Source organism: Colobus angolensis, unplaced genomic scaffold (assembly GCF_000951035.1).
Source record: "Colobus angolensis palliatus isolate OR3802 unplaced genomic scaffold, Cang.pa_1.0 Scaffold212, whole genome shotgun sequence".
In the NCBI taxonomy this organism is placed as follows: domain Eukaryota; kingdom Metazoa; phylum Chordata; class Mammalia; order Primates; family Cercopithecidae; genus Colobus; species Colobus angolensis.
Window position 1 is genome coordinate 5068107 of NW_012115289.1, and position 19900 is coordinate 5088006.

Genomic DNA, 19900 nt, shown 5'->3' on the forward strand with positions numbered 1-19900 from the left:
CTTTAAAATATAATAAAAGTCACTGGGGGCTTTTAAATAGAGAATTTAGGGCTTGAAACGCTGGCTGCTGTGTGGAAAATGGATTATAGATTATCAAAAATGGAAGCAGGGTGATTTATAATCTATAGACCAGGGTAGGAAACTTCTAGGTTCCAGGGCTGGATCTTGCTTTCATTTAACCCTTGGAGAAAACTCCTCGAGCTGATGAAATTTGTCCCCAGTGTTGCAGAACTTCAATATAGCTTTAAAACATTTTAAACAGCATATCAAAAAGAGTTCCTAGAAGGCAATGTTAGTCCATCAAAACAGAATATGTTTTCTCTGTGAAAAAAAATGGCATACTCACATTTTCCAGAGTCATAAAGCAATTTTGTTCTTGAAGAATGTGATGCATAAGAGGCTTTCGAGAATATTTCAAGCGATTTTTAGCTTGCCTCAGTTATTGCAAAAACTTGGCAGTGTCCCTTCACTTTTGATCTAAAATGTTGTTCATTCTTTAAGACAGTTTTAGTACGTACTTAAAAATCAAATCTCTGTCACTCAAGGACTTAGCAAAATTAACATATTTCTGTTTCTCCCATTCTCCTTCCTACTTTCTGCTTCATGCCCCTCCTCATTCCATCTGCCTCCCTCTCAAATATCTCCCTTAACCAGCCATCATATGAAGCTACATTTTATTTTACATTATTTGTTGTCTCTAGTAAATTTTTCTTGCTATTTTTTAAAGTACAAGCAGGTAAGTTAAATATATCATATGCCTTTTTGCTCAAAAAAAGCCTCCACAAATGATGAGGGTAAGCCCCTTCCTATGGGTCAGTGGTCCTGTGTTAACCAAGGTTTTCCCTTGAAGGCCCTGTTGTACAGTGACACGGTTGGGCTGTGTCCCCACCCAAATCTCATCTTGAATTATAGCTCCCACAATTCCCATATGTTGTGGGACGGACCCAGTGGGAGATAACTGAATCATGGGGGCAATTTCCCCCATACTGTTCTCATGGTACTGAATAAATCTCATGAGATCTGGTGGCTTTATAGGGGGAAACCACTTTCACTTGGTCCTTATTCTCTCTTGTCTGCCACCATGTAAGATGTACATTTCGCCTTCCACCATGATTGTGAGGCTTCCCCAGCCACGTGGAACCATGAGTCCATTAAACCTCTTCTTCTTTATTAATTACCCAGTCTCGGGTATGTTTTTATCAGCAGCATGAAAACAGACTAATACATACTGTAACCTATGACATGCAGAAACTGGTGACTGTGAACGGGGAGACAGCCTTGAGACGGGAGCTGGTTTGGTGCTAAGACTGAAGTTGGCATTAATTTGACACCTCCTCCTCCAGATGATTTGTGGCTGCCCAAGAGGAATGACCAAAATGACCAGCATTTCCAAATTCAGCTCTCAACTCGCTTGCTCTCTCCCTCCCATCTCCTCACCTATATGCTTTCCAGGAAGGTTGGTGAGCCAGAGAGCAGAGTGGCTCTTTTCACCTAGGCACTGCCCTTTCATTTGACTTCCTCCAGCCTTTGGCAGATGTCATTTCTCTCTGACATAAGGTAAACGTGAGGGAGAGGTACTTAAGGCTTGAAGGAGATACTCACTGAATGACAATGTCTTGAAATTTATGCTGGTCCCGTTGGTTCCCCCAGCACTGGTGCTGGCCATGACCTGAACAGTGTAAGAGGTCTTTCGTTTCAGGGACTCCAGGCCATACTGCAAGATGCTGGAGTTGACTGTCTTGGCTAAAGCAAAAATACAGAGATCAAACACCACAGTCAAACCAGACTGAAAATTGTGTCCCAGTAGCACCAAAATAAGAGCATTGGAACCTGTGCTTCCAAGCTCAGCTGTCTCATATTCTGACCCCTATTCATGTCCTGCTTAAATATCAAGATGGACCAAGGATCTTAATATAAGAGCTAGAACTATAAAAACTCTCAGTAGACAGCATAGGATAAATCTTCACAACCTTGAATTTCACAATGGTTTCTTAGATATGACGCCAAAAGCACAAGCAGCAAAAGAAAAAAATAGGTTAAGCTGGATTTCACTAAAATTCAAAGTTTTTGTGCATCAAAAGATAATATCGAGAATGAAAAGACAACCCATAGGACGGGAGAAAATATTTACAAATCATATATCTGATAAATAACTTACATCTAAAATATATAAAGAACTCTTATAAACTCAATAACGAAAAGACAACCCAATTTAAACATAAGCAAAAAGATTAAAAAGACACTTCTCCAAAGAAGATATACAAATGGGCTGGCTGGGCGCAGTGGCTCACGCCTGTGATCCCAGCACTTTGGGAGGCCGGAGCGGGCAGATCACCCGAGGTCGGGAGTTCGAGACCAGCCTGACCAACATGGGGAAACCCCATCTCCACTAAAAATACAAAATTAGCTGGACGTGGTGGTGCATGCCTGCAATCCCAGCTACTTGGGAGGCTGAGGCAGGAGAATTGCTTGAACCTGGGAGGCGGAGGTTGCGGTGAGTCAAGATCGTGCCATTGCACTCCAGTCTGGGCAACAAGAGCAAAACTCCATCTCAAAAAAAAAAAAAAAAAAAAAAAGACATACAAATAGGCAAACTACATGAAAAAATGCCCAACATTATTAGCCAGCAGGGAAATGCAAGTCAACGAGATAACCACTACATACCTACCAGGACAGCCATAATAATTTTTTTAAATGAAAAATAACACGTATTGACAAGGATGTAGGGAAATGAAAACCCTCATACATTGCCAGTAAGAAACGTGTAGTGTGGAGTAGTCACTGTGGAAAACAGTTTGGTGGCTCCTCAATAAGTTAAACTAGAGTTACCGTATGATCCAGCAATTCAGCTTCTAGGTATATGCCCAAAAGAACGAAAAGCACAAACCCAAACAGATATTTGTACATAGCAGCATATGTTCGTAGCAGACATCTGTTCATAGCAGCCCTATTCACAGTAGCCACTAAATTGTACACTTTCAAATGTTTAAACTGGAAAAATATTTAACATGTATTTTACCATAAGAAAAAATTATTTAGCCTCAGCAAGAATCCAAGCCTTGCCCAGTATTTAAGATGTCAGGAGATACAGTGGACTGAAGAACAAAAGCATGATTTGGCAGGGGCAGTAGAAGTCATGGTGACAGGGTCTGTTCCTCCTCACTTTTTAAGCCAGGCACGCCATTCCTGGGAATGATGGTCAGGGAGCTCCCGGGAGGTCAATTCAGGGCCCAACCAGGACAAATTATATCAACTCCTTCCATTCCCACAGGACTCTCCTCTCAGGTACTGTCACTTCACTCTCATTTAACCCCCAAAACCCCAAAAGGTGGGTGGGTACTCTTGGCCCCATTTTCAGAGAGACTTAAAGAAGCTAAGTGACTCATGCCAGGTTGCAGGTCACAATGAGGTGGGGGAGCCATGCCTACAACAGATTTATCCATAGCATCTATCTGGGGCTTGGGGTTTTTTTCCCACTTGGCTACGGGTGCGCTTACAGAATCCCTTTCCGCCTTCAGCTTGGTAAAAGATGGTGTAGTTGCAGATGATACCCTTTCTCTCACTCTTGGGAATCTCTTTCCATGTGATCATGACCGTCTTCACACCAATGTTCTCCACCTTGGTCTCAGGACCTTCTGATGGAACTGGAAGGGATGGGGGATAAATGATAATCACTGACCACACTCCAGGAGATCGTTCCCCTACAAAGGCTCTGGCCAGTACTCAGACCAGACCACAGTGCGGGAGGTGAGGGGCAAGGGTTGAGTAGGGAATTGATGAATCAGCTTGTTTGGGAAAATTATTTTCTAGAGCCATCTCTCTTAAACAAGAAGAGAAGTGGCATCAAGACCACTTGAAAAAGTCCTTTCTTATAGATGGCTCACTCCAATTTGGTACCCAGCTTTTTCATTCATATCTGTAAAGTGTAGTTATTATCAAATAGTTGAAGAATATGGCTCCATAGGCTACCTCTGAGTGGCAGAAGATATTTTCCAATGTTGAATCTAGAAGACATGAACTTCCAAAAAGATAAAAGTAAAGCTTGAGCAATTCACCAGTAAAGCCCTTGCTTATTGCTACACAATTGAAAATAATGTTTTAACATCCCTAGCTTAGGATGAACTCTGTGGGCTCCCTGATGTGGTCTTAACTCAGTGTTATTGCTGGTAGCAGCTCTATTTGCACTGTTTATTTGTGACTTTGGACAAGTTATTTCACCTCTCTGAGCTTTAATTTTCCATTTGTGAAATGAGGGGATTGGACTCAATGATCTCTAATGTCTACCCCAGCTTCAGAATTCAGCAAGTTCATAACATACAGAGCTCACTACAAGATGAAGCACAAATGAGCCCTAAGATGGCTGGGAATGAGCTACAGGCACTTGCAGCCTTATTCACATGTTGGACAGGTCCCACTGTTTCCTTTTCCCCACAGGGCCTTGTCCATACATACTGCCTTCTTTGGCATAAGCCTGGATGGAATATGGCTCGCCAACTTTGTCATGCAACATTGGATACACAGAGATGTTATAGCACCAGAAAGGTTTTAATTTATCTGTAAAAAAGAAAGAAAAAAAAAGCGTAAGTGCAGAGCATGGCAGAGTGGAAGGAATACTAGACTGAGTTATGGCCAAACACTTACAGAAGATACTCAATTTCTCTACAGTTTCCACCTCTAGAAAATAAACAGGTTAGGTTGAATGGTCTCTAATATCTATTGCTTTTCTCAGGTTTTCTAATTAATTCTTATTTTTAAATTTAACTTTTTAGCTTTTCCTTTTTTGGAGGCACAGAATCCCCAGGTCTGTTCTGACCAAATACTGTTGCAGCAGAGAGATCCACAGGATAGCTGAACACGCTGCCTAATTAAGTCGTAGAACAACATATCATCACCCTGTGGATCTCAAACACTTCGAATTCTATCTCCTCTACTTGCCTGCATCCCTGAGTGTGTATTATTCTTAATATGGATGTTTGAAGCATTAAGAAATGATTGTAGTGACAGGGTAAAGCCTCATTAGGGAGGCTGAGGCAGGAGGTTCACTTGAGCCCAGGAGTTTGAGGTTACAGTGAGCTATGATCGTACCACTGCACTCCATCCTTGGCAACCAAGCAAGACCCTGTCTCTAGAAAATAATAATTCAAACAAAATTAAAAATAAAGAGTAAAGCCTCACTCATGTATCTTACATAGGGCAGGGACTTTCCTGAAAAGAAGGCTATTCCTGTAACAATCACCTGGGAAGGTGGCCTAACTCTTAAACAGGCAACGAGAACTGAAGGAAGTATCCTAGGTAGGCCAGCTGGGATCCACACTCTGGAGTTACCCATGGGATGACCCAGCTGTCCGGGAAGGGCTCTCTGATGGTGGGTGTTAAGATGGTGTTTTCTACCTGGAGACTGGTCAGATACCTGGTCTGCTTGTCACCCACAGCTTTCTGTGCCAGCCTCGCGTTGGAAATACCAAGAAGGCTGTCACTTCATTAAGCTTGCACAAGCTTGTCAAATGCTATTAACCACACTAACAGCTTTGAAGTCAAAGTTAAAGATCTAAAACTGGAAGAAAATGAAACTAAACCCCGCACTGAGGGAACCTGTGGGTTCTGCCCTGGCTACCTTGCTGGATCGTCCAGTTCGTGGCCTGAGACACAGATTCCCAGGAAAGAGTGGGGTGCTCTGAGTCCATGTCCGGAAACCATTCAATCATCCAAGTGTTCACGTCTAGAGCAGAGCTTTGCCACTTCACCACTAGCCGGTCCTCAGCAAGGCAGGCCTGCATGACCTCAATGCACCGAAATGCTGAAAGGAGAGAAAAGGACTGCTTCATAGCTACCCAAGTCATTCCCCAAATGCAACAACCACATTGGCATCCTCATTGCCTCAACTGTAAAACAAGGCCAAAGTTCAGGATCTCCACGGCAGCCTCCCCGGATGGGGCTCTTTTCCCTCCTCTTATTGCATCCTTTTTCCTTACACAACACCTTTGAGGAGTAAGTGGCTTCTTAATCTTCCTTTACCTACCCCAAATTAACCTGTTTGCAGAAAAGGATCTCACTAGAGAGTTGATGGCTAAAAAGATTTACCTTCCACAAGTGTCTCTGCAAGTCAAACGGAAAGGAAACCTGAGACAGAGAATCTCCAAAGGTAGAATTTCAGCCTCTGGGAATTGTGTGGCTGGGAGGCTGGGAGATGGAGACCCTAAAATCATACCAGGGAGATGGCTTCACGCTTTCACTATATAGTCTGGCTCTACACAAACTGGATATGAATTCCTATCCTCAAGGCAGCAAGTATTGCATTTGTACCAGAAAGACAAAGACACTGCCATCCAAATTACCTAGTATGGATCAATACATAAATGGCAACATTTTCTGCGGGACTGGCTAAAATAATCTGGAAACAGGTCACAAGGATTTATTTAATAAAAAAAAGTTGAGTGTATGGCTTCCAATCCAATATCTGGAACTTAATCAGAATCAGAGAGAGATCTTACTGAAAATGTTCGAACACACAGAAGAGAAGAGAACTATTGGAGGTGCAGCGAGGCAGAAGGTGGAAGGTACAAACTGGGCGGGGCTCAGAAATTCCAGGGCATGCTCTCCCCTCACCCAATCCTCACCAGCGTAGCACTCCTCAGCCTGCAAAACTGGAATCCATGGGAAGGGCGTTTCTTTTTCTTTCTTTCTTTTTTTCTTTTCTTTTCTTTTTTTTTTTTTTGAGGCAGAGTCTCGTCCTGTCACCCAGGTTGGAGTGCAGTGGTGTGATCTTGGCTCACTGCAACCTCCACCTCCTGGGTTCAAGTGATTCTTGTGCCTCAGCCTCCCGAGTAGCTGGGACTATAGGTGCATGCTAACACACCCGGCTAATTTTTTGTATTTTTAGTAGAGATGGGGTTTCACCATGTTGGCCAGGCTGGTCTCAAACTCCTGACCTCAAGTGATCTGCCCAACTCAGTCGGTCTCCCAAAGTGCTGGGATTACAGGCATGAGCCACTGTGCCCAGCTGGGAAGAGTGTTTCAATGAATGCCAGAGATGATCCTGGATGTGGGCACAAAAGTGTCCTGCAAAGAAAAACCCCAAAAGCCTTTTGAAGCTGGAAGCCTAGGCCACATGTAGGAATCTGGGGTGGGGACCGGAGAGGTCCTGCATCCTGCTGTTCCTTGGCAACAAACCCCAGCAGGCTGTGTGTATATTTAGGAGCCTTGTTCTTGTAAGCCACAGTAGACGGATCCTTTTCCCAAACAGGGCCCTTATGAGACACTCCAGGGGCTAGTCCTAGCAGCAAGGCCCGGTAATTTGTCAACCTGAAAAGGTAACTCTGAGAAGGACAACTGAGGCATGGAGGAAATGTGAAGCCACAGAAGGAGCAGAGGCCAGGGCAAGAAGCACAGAGCCTGGAGATCGACCCCACCTAACCCTAGAGCTCTGAGTTTCTCCTTCCAGCCTTCCCCTGCTCACCACCTGGAAGCGTCCCCAGCCAGTCCTGGCTGTAAGTCCCTGCTGGAGCCTTGGAGATGTAACTAGACTCTTCTAGCAGCCAATGTTGGTGCTCCACCCAGACCCACTCAGCTTCCTTCTTACTGTGTGCGTGTGTTTTGCTTGACTGGGATGACTATGAGATGTCATTTACACTCTAGAGTCCCCTGCAAGATCCAGTGGGAACCCCCCTCCCTGGGGCTTTTATCTCAGATTGTACCTGTATGGGTTGAATTGTATCCCCCCATAGTAGATCCCCAGTGCCACAGAATGTGACCATGTTTGGAAATAGGCCACTGCAGATGTAATTAGTTAAGACAGTGGGCCCTTTATAAGAAAAGAGGAATCTGGGCATGGAAACAGAGACACACAAGAAGCTAGCCATGTGAAGACTGAAGCAGAGATTGGATTTATGGGAGTTACTGGAGCTACCACAAGCTGATGAATACCTGGGGCCACTACAAGCTGGAAGGGGTAAAGAAGGATTCTCCCCTAGAGACTTTAGGGAGCATGGCCAGCCACCACCTTGATTTGGGACTTCTGGCCTCCAGGACCATGAGACAATAAAGTTCTGTTGTTTGAAGCCCCCCGGTCTGCAGTGCTTTGTTTTGGCAGCCCTGAAAGCCCACCTTCATCTCAGCCTCTGCCCCGTCCTGGCCTGCTTCCACAGCTTCCTTTTCTCATCTCCCTGGAGGCGTGTTTTTTAAAAAAATGACTTGCCCACAAATCCCGGCCTGAAGAAGCCAGGATTAAAATAGCTCTATGCTATTTTAAGTGTTGGGAATTAGGTTAAAAAAAAAGAAAGGAAAAATCGACAAAAAATCCCTGCCCTCACGACACTTACATCCTATTGAGGAAGAAAAAGGTCATAAAATAAATAATTTATAGAATAAGGGATAGCACTAAGTTTGAAAGAAAAAAATAAGAGAGAAAAGAGGAAATCTATTGTTCGCAATTCTTTGAATGAAAGTTTTTTTATTCCAAAGCAGGATAAATATGAGTTTGCCTGGGAGCAGTAATATGTCAAAAACTACTCAACCATAAGTGTAATGAACAATTTATTGGCAAGTATAAACACTAGAATTTTTCCACAGTGACAAATGGAAGGGGAAAAGGAAGAAAACAGGACAGCAAGCATTAAACCAAGGATGGGGATGTGGTGAGTCCCCATCTGTGGGGAGAAGAGTTCAAGAGCAGCTTCGGTCACAGAGGACAGATGTGACAAATAGGACAGTTTCACAGAACTCGACCCAGCTTACATTCACCCAGACCAGAACAAATCAAAGCTGCACACAGAACTTCTAGGCGGATGGCTTTCTATTCTGTAATTTATAAGGTTTCTGATTTTTAACACAGGCTTTGTTCCAAAGGAACATGACTTCAAGTGGTTCGTTAATTACCAGCAAATTCTCATTGCTTCACCACCACATAAAAGGCCCCACTCCATTTTCGTTTTGACTCAAGAGAAACAGCCACCCTTGAGAGCACAGGGACTGCTCCTTGGCCAGTCGATGGGACCAGGCACCTAAGGAAGAAGCTGATGCTCTACTTACACTTTTCCTGGATAGCTGGAATCCTCAGGGTAGTCACTGGAGACTTCCCAAGAGAATTATAAGAAATCATAGACACCCAATAGCTCTCGCCTCCCAGATGCAGTTCAAGCTGCTGGTTAGTGGTGTTCACTGTCTCTGTGAGGTTAGTGTTGTTTTCTGGAAAGTACCATATGTTGTAGCCAAGTGTTTTCTCTAGGACTGGGGCTCCTCTTGCCTTCTGAACCCAAAGAAAACAAAATTTATTGCCAATAACAAAGAAAAAGAAAGGCATTGAGATAGTGAGAAGCGGTGGGGGTGAGGGTGGGGAGTAAGGCTAACTATTAGATACTAAACTACAATGAGGTAATTACTCTCCAGGGATAAATAACACATCCTTGGCTGTGATCTTAACCCTTCAAGTGCCAGAAGAGGGGATTTACTAAATTTCGACTAATTCCATGAGGCTAAACTAGAAGAATGCCCAAGACAATGTAAACAAGCCACCCTTATTTCCTTCTGCCTGTTTCTTTCCCTCCATCCTACTCGTGTAGGGAGTAAGGGCTAAAAAGCTGACACATTCCCTCTGAGCCCATCCCAAGTCTGGTCTGGCCCTGAGTCATCTCTTGCCTGGAGTATCCAAGGGTTGGAGAGCACCTTATGCCCTAGTCTTTTATTTCCATGCCTCTCCCTCTGAGAAGGCAGCCAGCTTCCCTGGACCAGGCATCCCAGCCAGGCATCCTAGCTAAGAGGGCTGCCCTACCAGTCCCAAACGCTTGGCGAGAAGTTTAAGGTGGAATCCTGAGGACTTTAAGCTAAACTCTTATTTTCTGCCTTGAACTTGGGCCCACTCACCAGTATTTGCCTAGAAGACAGCATGGTGAGTATTTCCCAGAATTTATAGGGCTTCCCTTTCTGTTACTGATTACACACACAGATGGAGCGGAATGCCTGAATGTAAGTCCAGGACTTACAAGTGGGACTTTAGCAGGCACTTTGTCTCAGTGCCTTCCCAGTTCAGGAATTTCCTTCACACTTGCCTTGGCATAAAAGGTCAGCTAGAATCTTCCTAATGACCAGGAGCCTTTTATTTCTAAAGACGAACCATTTTCTTTTTTATTTTATTTTATTTATTTATTTATTTTGAGACAGGGTCTTGCTCTGTCGCCCAGGCTGGAGTGCAGTGGCCTGATCTGGGCTCACTGCAACCTCCGCCTCTTGGATTCCAGCGATCCTCCTGCCTCAGCCTCCCAAGTAGCTGGGATTACATGCATGCACCACCATGCCCGACTAATTTTTGTACTTTTAGTAGAGACAGGGTTTTGCCATGTTGTCCAAGCTGGTCTTGAACTCCTGACCTCAAGTGATCCTCTCACCATGGCCTCTCAAAGTGCTGGGATTACAGGTGTGACATTACAGCCCCAATTCTTTTTTAAATAACATATTCTTTTTTAAATAATAATAAAAATTGAGATACAATTCACATTGCATAAAATTTACTGTTTCAATGTGAGTTCAATGGCTTTTATTAATAGTATGTTCAGTCATGCAACTATCACTATTATTTAATTTTAGAGCACTTTAGTACATTCTTTTTTAACCAACTCAAATTCTTAGTGAGTTCTTTCCTCTTGAAGGTGGGAGGGGGAAAAAAAAGACCAGACCCACCAAGTGGCGGGGAGGAGGCGGGCACTGAAACCCATCTTCTCTACTTCACAAGCTGCCCTACTTGGCCCTTCGCCACTGCTATGTAGCTAAGACCACATGTGGGCGTGTGCGGTTGTTGGCTTTCCTCCCCTAAAAACGTGTTGCCAAAATCACTTGTTTTCATTCTTGATGGCTGAGAAAGACAGTACAGCATCTGGGATTGATTCTCTAGGATTCCCCAGCATCTCTGGCTGTTGTCCCAAGTGGTGGTGGAGCCTTGGCAACCCAGGGAGTCCCATAGCCTGCAAGTGTGGAGGGAGTGGGCGATGGTGCAGGAGCCTCCAACCCTGAGGTAACTGGAATGTCATCTGGCAAAGCAGGACACTTGCTCCATTTTCAAGAGGATTTTGAACTTGCCTGGACTTCAGCAAATGTGAGCTAACATCGTGAGCATTTCCTGGGAATTCTGGAGGCACACGAAGGAATTCTGGCATCTCCCTCCTCTTCTCCTTCTTCTTCCCCACCTTTTCACTCTTTTTTTTCTCCATCTGCCCTTTTCCTTTCCTGTTTATTGCCTTGTCCCCCCATTTTCTACTCCTTCTCTCACTTTCTTCTCTCAGGTCCTCTTTCCTCCTCTTCTTCTCTGCATTCCCCACCTGACTTCTGTTCCTCACTCCCAGGCCTCCATCCTAGAAAGGACCATGTGGTCCCTCTTCTGTTTTTGTGCCCCACTGTTTCAACACACGTGTGCCATATATGTTGCCAATGACCCGAGGACACACCAGCAAGCTGACCCTGATCAGAGCTCTTCTTAGATGGTTGGGTCAGGAGGAGGGTTCCAGAGACTAGTCAGCAGAGGCTTGTCAGTGATAGTGTCCTCCAGAAGGCCATGGTGCCTCCTGCACTTTCACTTTCTACCTTCCCCAAATATTAATGTTTCAGACCAAAGAGGACGGGGGCCAGGGTCTGTCATGTTTGGGCCATCTGCAAGATGACCTATAGGGCTTTTTTGAGCTGGCCAAACAATGTGAGATTTGGGGCATCATAAAGCCCTCTAGGGAAGGAAATTCTGGAGGTAAAATTTCAAGAATCACAGTTTTTGGAAGGGTAAGAGACCAAGGGCTTTTAAATAGGATAAAGAAACAGGCTGGGCATGGTGGCTCATGCTTATAATCCCAATGCTTTGGGAGGCTAAGGTGGGAGGATCTTTCGAGCCCAGGAGTTCGAGACCAGCCTGGGCAACATAGCAAGACCCAGCCTCTACTATATATAGACACACACATATATATATGTGTATATATATGTATGTATATATATATTTAAATTAGCTGGGTGTACTGGCACACCTACCCAGCTACTTGGGAAGGTGAAGTGGGAGGATAACTTGAGCCCAGGAGTTAAAGGCTACAGTGAGTTATGATTTCACTATGTACTCCAGCCTGGGTGATTGAGCAAGACTCTGTCAAAAAGAAAGAAAGAAAGGCAGGGGGTTGGGGGGAGGGAGGGAAAGAGAGAGAGAGAAAGGAAGGGAAGAGAAGGGAAAGAAGGGAAGGGGAGGGGGAAGGGGAAGGCAAGAGAGGGAGGGAAGGAAGGGGAGGGGAGGGGAAAGGAGGGGAGGAGAAGGGAGGGGAGGGAAGGGAAGGGGGAAGGAAGGGAAGGAAGGGAAAGAAGGGAGGGAAGGGAGGGAAGGGAGAGAAGGGAGGGAAGGGAGAGACGGGAGGGAAGGGAGGGAAGGGGAAGAAAGAGAAAAATAACCCAGAGGGAGGTCACCTTCCATAACAACAGCACTGGCCTTCTTCCATCCACCTCAGTTGGTTTCAGGACTCTCCACAGTTCCAGGCCACATGGAGCTGTAAGGAACAAGAATGAGGTACTCAACCCAGAGAGAAGGGAGTTGCAAAGGAGACAGGGAAGGTCAGCTGGGCAGTTGGGAAGGATTTGCTGGAGGGAGCCAGTAGGAATAAGGTGAGGAGTGGAGGGATGGCAGCCTTGCAATGACCAAAGATGTCTTCATTTTGTGGTCAAGGAACTGGAATCAACCAAAGATAAAAAATAAAACTGCTCTTGAGTCTGATGACTTAACGTAAGATAAAGGAAAAGCATAATAGGCCCCACTGTAATATAATTTGTCACCCAAATCTAGATCAAAATGTGACTATCTCATGTCCTCTAGACATAACGTAGATATTAAAGCTGGGAATGACACAGATAACTCACAAGGAGATACATGTATATACAATTTATACCAAGTCTGCTTCCAAAAAAATAAAACTACATACTTAAGATGTTATAAAATATAAGAAAAAATTAAATGACAAAGGAACAAGAAAATAAGCTTCACTAGGTCCCTCCTTGAGCTCTAAATTTAATGCTGGTTTTTCCAAAATAAAAAAGAATCACATTGAGGTGCCTATTTCTCGTGGCCCAATAAAAAGGAAACCTAGAAATTCGTATGAAGGGAAACTATTTTCTGGCTACGAACACTGAAATCATAAATGGAATTTATCACGTGGATCTTTTCAAAAAGGACACAGAGCAACGTAAAAGCCAATATCTGCAATCCCAATAGAGCAAAAGCACAGAAATATCATATATGTGTATTTTTCATAGTTGTTTTCCACAAATAGCTAGGGCATAAATCCTGACACACGCCTTTTTCCAGTAAACAACAGTCTGAGACAACAGTCCAAGTGTACAGGCTTCTGATGATCTAATCATACAGGGATGAAACTTATAAAAAACAAGGAATTTACATTTCACTTGATTTCTGGACTGTATCTCTCAAATATCCTGTCTCAAGCAAGTTTTGTCAAGAGATGGCTCACTGGCAATTTATAGTTGAACGCCCTGACATGCACCTGAGATATCAAAATACTGAGCTACTGATTAAAGAATGACCCACCCACCTTAGCCATGAGAGGAAAGCAGAGAGTTCTAAACAAATGTCAAGAAGGCTAGTGGCCCATGATTTGGAGAAGAGAGTAAATGTCCCTAGTCAAAGCTGCAGTAGTTGCACTCTGAATTTTTTCTTGAGGAAGCCACATGGCTGCAGACAATGTAATTAGGTCCACAAAGAATGAGTCTACCACTCAGACCAAGATCTAAACTATTTTTTAGAAGCAAGAGATTGTCTTCAGGGATCTTTTAAATTGTAGGTGATTGGATATCTTAAAGTAAAATTACTGGCTGGGTGCGGTGGCTCATGCCTGTAATCCCACCACTTTGGGAGGCCGAGGCAGGTGAATCACTTGAGGTCAGGAGTTCGAGACCAGCCTGGCCAATGGTGAAACCCTGTCTCTACCAATAAATATAAAAAATTAGCCGGGTGTGGTGGTAAGTGCCTGTAATCCGAGCTACTACCATTGTACTCCAGCCTGGGCAACAGAGGGAGCCATGTCTCAAAAAATTAAAAAAAAAAAAAAAAAAACACAAGTAAAATTACTGAACTCCAACTAAAGACAATCTTATAATAAGGAAAATGTACCAAGTACAATTGAGTTAATGACTTGTTTTGCCTTCAATGGAGAGTCACATTTCTACAACTACTCTTGCAGAAGCTAAAGTCTAGTTAACACAGTCTAGCTGTTAGACCCAGGATCTCCCAATGAGATGTATTAAATGCAATTCTATTAGAATTGTTTATAAGGAGATTGAAATGTGTTGACTTTACATATTACTTCATCTAAATCCCGCTGATGTGTTGTCTCAAAAGTTCTGCCAGGAGTTTTCTGATTTCTCAAAAGCTTTTATTGAATCAGAAGACAGAACAGCCAGTACTCAAGTTTCTCAGACAGGAAGCAACAGGCTGGTTTCAGTGGGATGTAAGCAGTGGCCAAGTTCCTCCCAGAAGACAGCCTTTGTACAGGGCTACAAAGTCATTAGACCTTCCAAGGAAACGCACAAGATTAGAGGGACATTCACTCCATCTCTCACATGCAGAATCTCTCTGTTCCAATCACGTGGAGAGTCAAACTCAGGGCCAGTAATATTGAGAGTAAGAAAAAAAAAAAAATCTAAAGACAAGGTGTTCATTATTACCCAGTCCTAAATATTCATCTCAAGGACAGATACAGGCAAAATTAAACTGCTTATTAAATAATCATTCCAGGCACTTGACTAGAAATATGAGTGAAATTCTTCTTGGATTTAGCCCATAGGCTAGCCGGGCATGGTGGCACATGCCTGCAGTCCCAGCTACTCGGGAAGTTGAGGTGGGAGGATCACTTGAACCTGGGAGGTGGAGGCTGCAGTGAGCTGAGATCTCACCACTACATTTCAGACTGGGTGACACAGAGAGACCCTGTCTCAAAAAAAAAAAAAAAAAAAATATCCCATAGGCAGTCATTTGTCTTCATAGACGGTAATGATAAATGAGTTTAAATGGATATTTTCTTCTTTCATCGAGGTCACTATTTCCTGCAAATACGGTCCAAAGAGAAACAGTCTTCTCAGTATAGACTTCCCACAGATGCAGCTGTTAGTGAAACCACTGCCTCACTAGCATGTAAGTCTTCTATGGTTATTATAGCCAGCTTTCCATTAACCATAAATTGATAATGGATTTTCAGTTTAATCAGAGGGGGAAAAGTAAGGACTCTGAAAAAATAATAACAAAATGAAAATTTTCCAAATCAACCAAAATATCTATGTATTCGAAGGCATCAATTCTCTGGATTAATACAGCAACAACTAATGCTATACTATTTCTATTACAATATGGGTATCCCCACAGCGACCACCAGTTAGACATATACAGGTACCCCTCCTGAAGAACAACAATAATAAAAGCTAACTCTTAGCAAGTGTCAGTTTCTGTGAATTTTCTCATTTAATGCCCACAGTCCTGTCATTTCTGAAGCACAGAGAAATTAAGCAGGTATTCAATATCACAAGTTTTTAAGAAATAAAGCCAGGATTTGAATCAAATTATATCTGTATCATGTAGTGAGTAGATTGCCTAAATATAGGTAAATAACTTTAATAATCAATATATTGAAATCCAAAAGAAAATAGGCAGTGCTTCACATTCAACTTAGAATACATGTTTTCAAACAATTAGAAAGGTCTGAAGTGGTATGCATTAAACAAGTGGCATTTCATTGAAATAGGAAAACATGTGCTTTATAAATTTGAAAACAATAAATGAGGATTTGCTGGGGGTTGGGGGGTGCATTTTAATCAGTTTCTTCTGGGATCCTGAAAAAAGGAAGAAGGACAAAAGCAAAAGTTCTCTAGTGGTGACTTGCATAAATAAGTGTTGATTTGGTTTAATTAGCAAAAGGCATAGGTAACACCAGCATCTGGTGTTTGCTAATTAAATCAAGTTAGCTGAACTAATAAATCAGATGAAATAGTAAATCTTGTTTTTGGCAGCAAAACAAGCTGAGAAAACTGACACAAGGGACTGGCTGGTCTGTGAGGAGCTTGAGACTCTGAGCCACGATGGCACCAGGAGGTCACTAGAAAGAAGAGTGACAGCCATGGCAGGGGAAGAGCTAGGTAAAACACAACGGCACCCAAAGGAGCACTTAATCATCAGCTTGCCTGCTGAAAGTGAGGCAAAGGAAGAGAACCATTTGCTGAATGATACCGCATGAACATCTCTGGTGGGGAACACAACATTCAGAAGGCATCAAATTGGTTCCAGACATCTGACCATAGGAGTGAATGCACCAAACATCTGTTAATAGTAGTGTTAATACTGGAAACTCAACCAGGATCCAAAGGAATAAATCATTATTGTGTGGATGAGGTAGCACAGAAGTTGACCCCAGATGTTATCTGAGACTAGTCTGCAACTTGGGTATGAGACTGAAATCTCATTTTCTATTACAATATGGGTATCCCCAAACCACCTGAAATCATGAGGCCTGAAATCATGGCAATGGGGGAATTCATATTCTAAAACTCACATCCCTTATAAATAAATAAGGTTAAAGCCTCAGAGGAAGGTTAGAAGGGTGGGCATTTTAAAATTGCTTGGCCATAATTCAGAAGAAGAAGTGTGGCCATCACTAGGTATGTATCCAATTAATCATTCATTTACTGTGTTAGGCTGAAAAATGGCCCCAAAACATCTCGTCCAAATCCCTGGAACCTGTAAATGTTTCCTTATATGGTAAAAGGCACTTTGCAGATGTGATTAAGTTAAGGATCTTGAGATGGGGACATTATCTTGGATTAGCCAGGTGGGTCCTAACTGTGATCACAAAAGTCCTTATAAGAGGGAGGCAGAGAGGTTTGACACACAAGAGCAGGGAAAGGTGATGTGATGATGGGGGGATAAGTTTTATAGATGGAGGAAGGACCACAAGCCAAAGAATACAGGCAGCCACTAGAAACTGGAAAAGGCAAGGAAACAGATTCTCCACTCAGAGTCTCAGAAGGAAACAACCCTGCTGACATCTTTACCTTAGCCCAGTGAAGCTGATTTTGGACATGTGACTTCCAGAGCTATGAAAGAATACATTTGTGTTGCATTAAGCCACTAAATTTGTATTGTTACAGCAGCAATAGAAAACTGATACATTCGGCGTGGCTCAAGCCTGTAATCCCAGCACTTTGGGAGGCCGAGATGGGCGGATCACGAGGTCAGGAGATCGAGACCATCCTGGCTAACACGGTGAAACCCCGTCTCTACTAAAAAATACAAAAAACTAGCCGGGCGAGGTGGCGGGCGCCTATAGTCCCAGCTACTCTGGAGGCTGAGGCAGGAGAATGGCGTAAACCCGGGAGGCAGAGCTTGCAGTGAGCTGAGATCCGGCCACTGCACTCCAGCCTGGGCGACAGAGCGAGACTCCATCTCAAAAAAAAAAAAAAAGAAAAGAAAACTGATACATTCATCACACATTTACTGATCACCTACTGAGGGTCAGACTCAGGGCAAGACTCTTAAGAAAAGTAACACATGCTGAGTGACCCTGAGCCATTTATTAGCGTCTCTGAAACTCAGTTTCCTCATTTCCAAAATGGGAATGACTCTACATATTTTATTGTGCTTTTAGGAGGATTAAAAATAATAATAGTAGGATAAATAATAAGAATAGGAAATCTAGCAGTTAGTGAATATCTACTATGGGCTAAACACATTATTTCATTTAATCTTTAAAATAATGCTAAAAAAATAGGTACTACTATAAACTTAACTTACATATTACATTTCAATATAGAAAAGGGGAACAAATGTGAGGAAACTTCTGAGAATGGACTGAGAGATTAGGTATCTTGCCCAAAGATACCTGGCTTGGGATTTAAGCCAAGCCCACTGACGGGAAGCGTTGCTCTTAATGACCATACTGACACTTAGTAAGCGCTTGATCAACCTGCAATCCATGCCTCTTTCCTTTCCTCACTGTCATTAAAGATGTGATTTTTTTTTTAATTGAATTAGTTACACCTTTATTTTGAGTAGTAGCTCCAGGGTTCACAATATATATCTTTAATTTATCACAGGATACCTTCAAATTATATGATACTGGCGGGGCACAGTGGCTCACACCTGTAATCCCAGCACTTCGGGAGGCCAAGCTGGGCAGATCACCTGAGGTCAGGAGTTCAAGACTAGCCTGGCCAAAATGGTGACACCCCGTCTCTACAAAAAATACAAAAATTAGCCGGTCGTGGTGGTGGGCCCCTGTAATCCCAGCTACTTGGGAGTCTGAGGCACAAGAATTTCTTGAACCCGGGAGGTGGTGGTGGCAGTGAGCCGAGATCACACCACTGCACTCCATCCTGGGTGACAGAGCGAGACTCCATCTCAAAAACAAAACAAAACAAATGATATGATACCCTTTCATGTATAGTACAAGAATCTCATAAGTATTAAAATGTGACCCTTTGCCTTTGGGGCACAAAGTTGTGCAGGCTCACTCTTGGAGGGTACAGGGGGCCCCTGGGGTCATGAGATTCCATGATTCCCAACCAGGACACTTGACAAACCCCACCAAGTCTAGCCCAAAGCAGCCCTACGCCAGAGCAGACAGGAAGGGAATCGCAGGGAGTAGCTTGCCTTCTTCCTCAGTCATTCCCATTTTTTCTTGGCTCCAGTCACTCCAGAACTTTGACTCCTTGACCGCACATCGCAGAGCTACGACATATTCTGTAAAAGCCTGCAGCCCCATAAGGTTGTAGGTTTGGTTTGTATCTTTACGGTTCTTAGCGAAGTTGACTTCCATCTACAAGACAGAGACAGTTCTAAACTGAAATGGAGACTACACATGTTATCCTCCCATGTTCCTCTTCACTACCCAGCTTTTACATTTTCAGAACTACTACTCTTTACTCTTACATTTTTAGAACTAGTAACACTCTAAATCAAATTTTAAAATACATCATTTTCATTAACAGACTTTCATATGTGCCTGGGAACAATTGGTACCTACATAGATATGAACATCTCCGTGAACCACCACCTCCCTGCCCATTTCCTGTATCTAAGCTTATGGGGCAGAGATTCCTGCCTCTGGCCTGTCTGAATGAGCAGAGCTCTGCTGCTTGCTGTTCTAGAAGACGCAAGCCTCAAGATCCGGGGCAACCTGAGCCTAGGAGGTGACTCCAACACCTAGAGATACTGCCTCATGGAACTGCAGGAATAGAGACCTTAGCTGCATCAAATGCAATCCTCACGTCATGCACGAGACCCAGGAAAGTTAAAGAACCATTTAAATGAAAGTTAGAAGATCTGCAGAATAGGACCATAACATAGATTTCTTCACTCCTAGGCTTTTTCATTTTACCCAAATCTTTCACTTCAAAGCATTGGTCTTTGGGTGACCAGTCAAGCTGCTGAAAGTCTCAACAGCCTGAATGTGTAAATTAATTTTGATACTCTCTTGGGGAGGGAAGAGGTAAATAAATCAGTTCTTTTCTCTAGATGTCAGCTTCTCATTGGTAAAGTGAAGGTGTTGCTTTATACAATTTCTGGGACTCAGCTCTCCAAGAGAAACTAAACATTTAGCTATTCCTTTTCTGAGCACAGTCATTGTTGCTGCAATATAAACCTTTAGTTCAATATAAACATGTAGCTCAATATAAGCTTTATAAACCTAAAGTTATAAAACCCAAAACCTAAAGGTTTATATAGCTTATTTTGAGCTGATTAATAAAAAATAAACTGCACTGACCGGATGCAGTGGCTCACACCTGTAATCCCAGCACTTTGGGAGGCTGAGGTGGGCGGATCACGAGGTCAGGAGATTGAGACCATCCTGGCTAACATGGTGAAACCCCGTCTCTACTAAAAATACAAAAA

At 43.2% G+C, this 19900-nt stretch overlaps 1 protein-coding gene across 1 annotated transcript in view; it reads right to left on the reverse strand.

Moving 5' to 3' along the window:
• The window catches only part of IL31RA (interleukin 31 receptor A), a 62627-nt gene that overhangs the window by 5057 nt on the left and 37670 nt on the right, over window positions 1-19900 (reverse strand). Inside the window, 7 exon segments of the mRNA XM_011942924.1 lie at window positions 1603-1743; window positions 3498-3644; window positions 4453-4554; window positions 5615-5797; window positions 9028-9244; window positions 12421-12500; window positions 18659-18824. Of these exon segments, the coding sequence (XP_011798314.1) occupies window positions 1603-1743; window positions 3498-3644; window positions 4453-4554; window positions 5615-5797; window positions 9028-9244; window positions 12421-12500; window positions 18659-18824 (1036 nt within the window).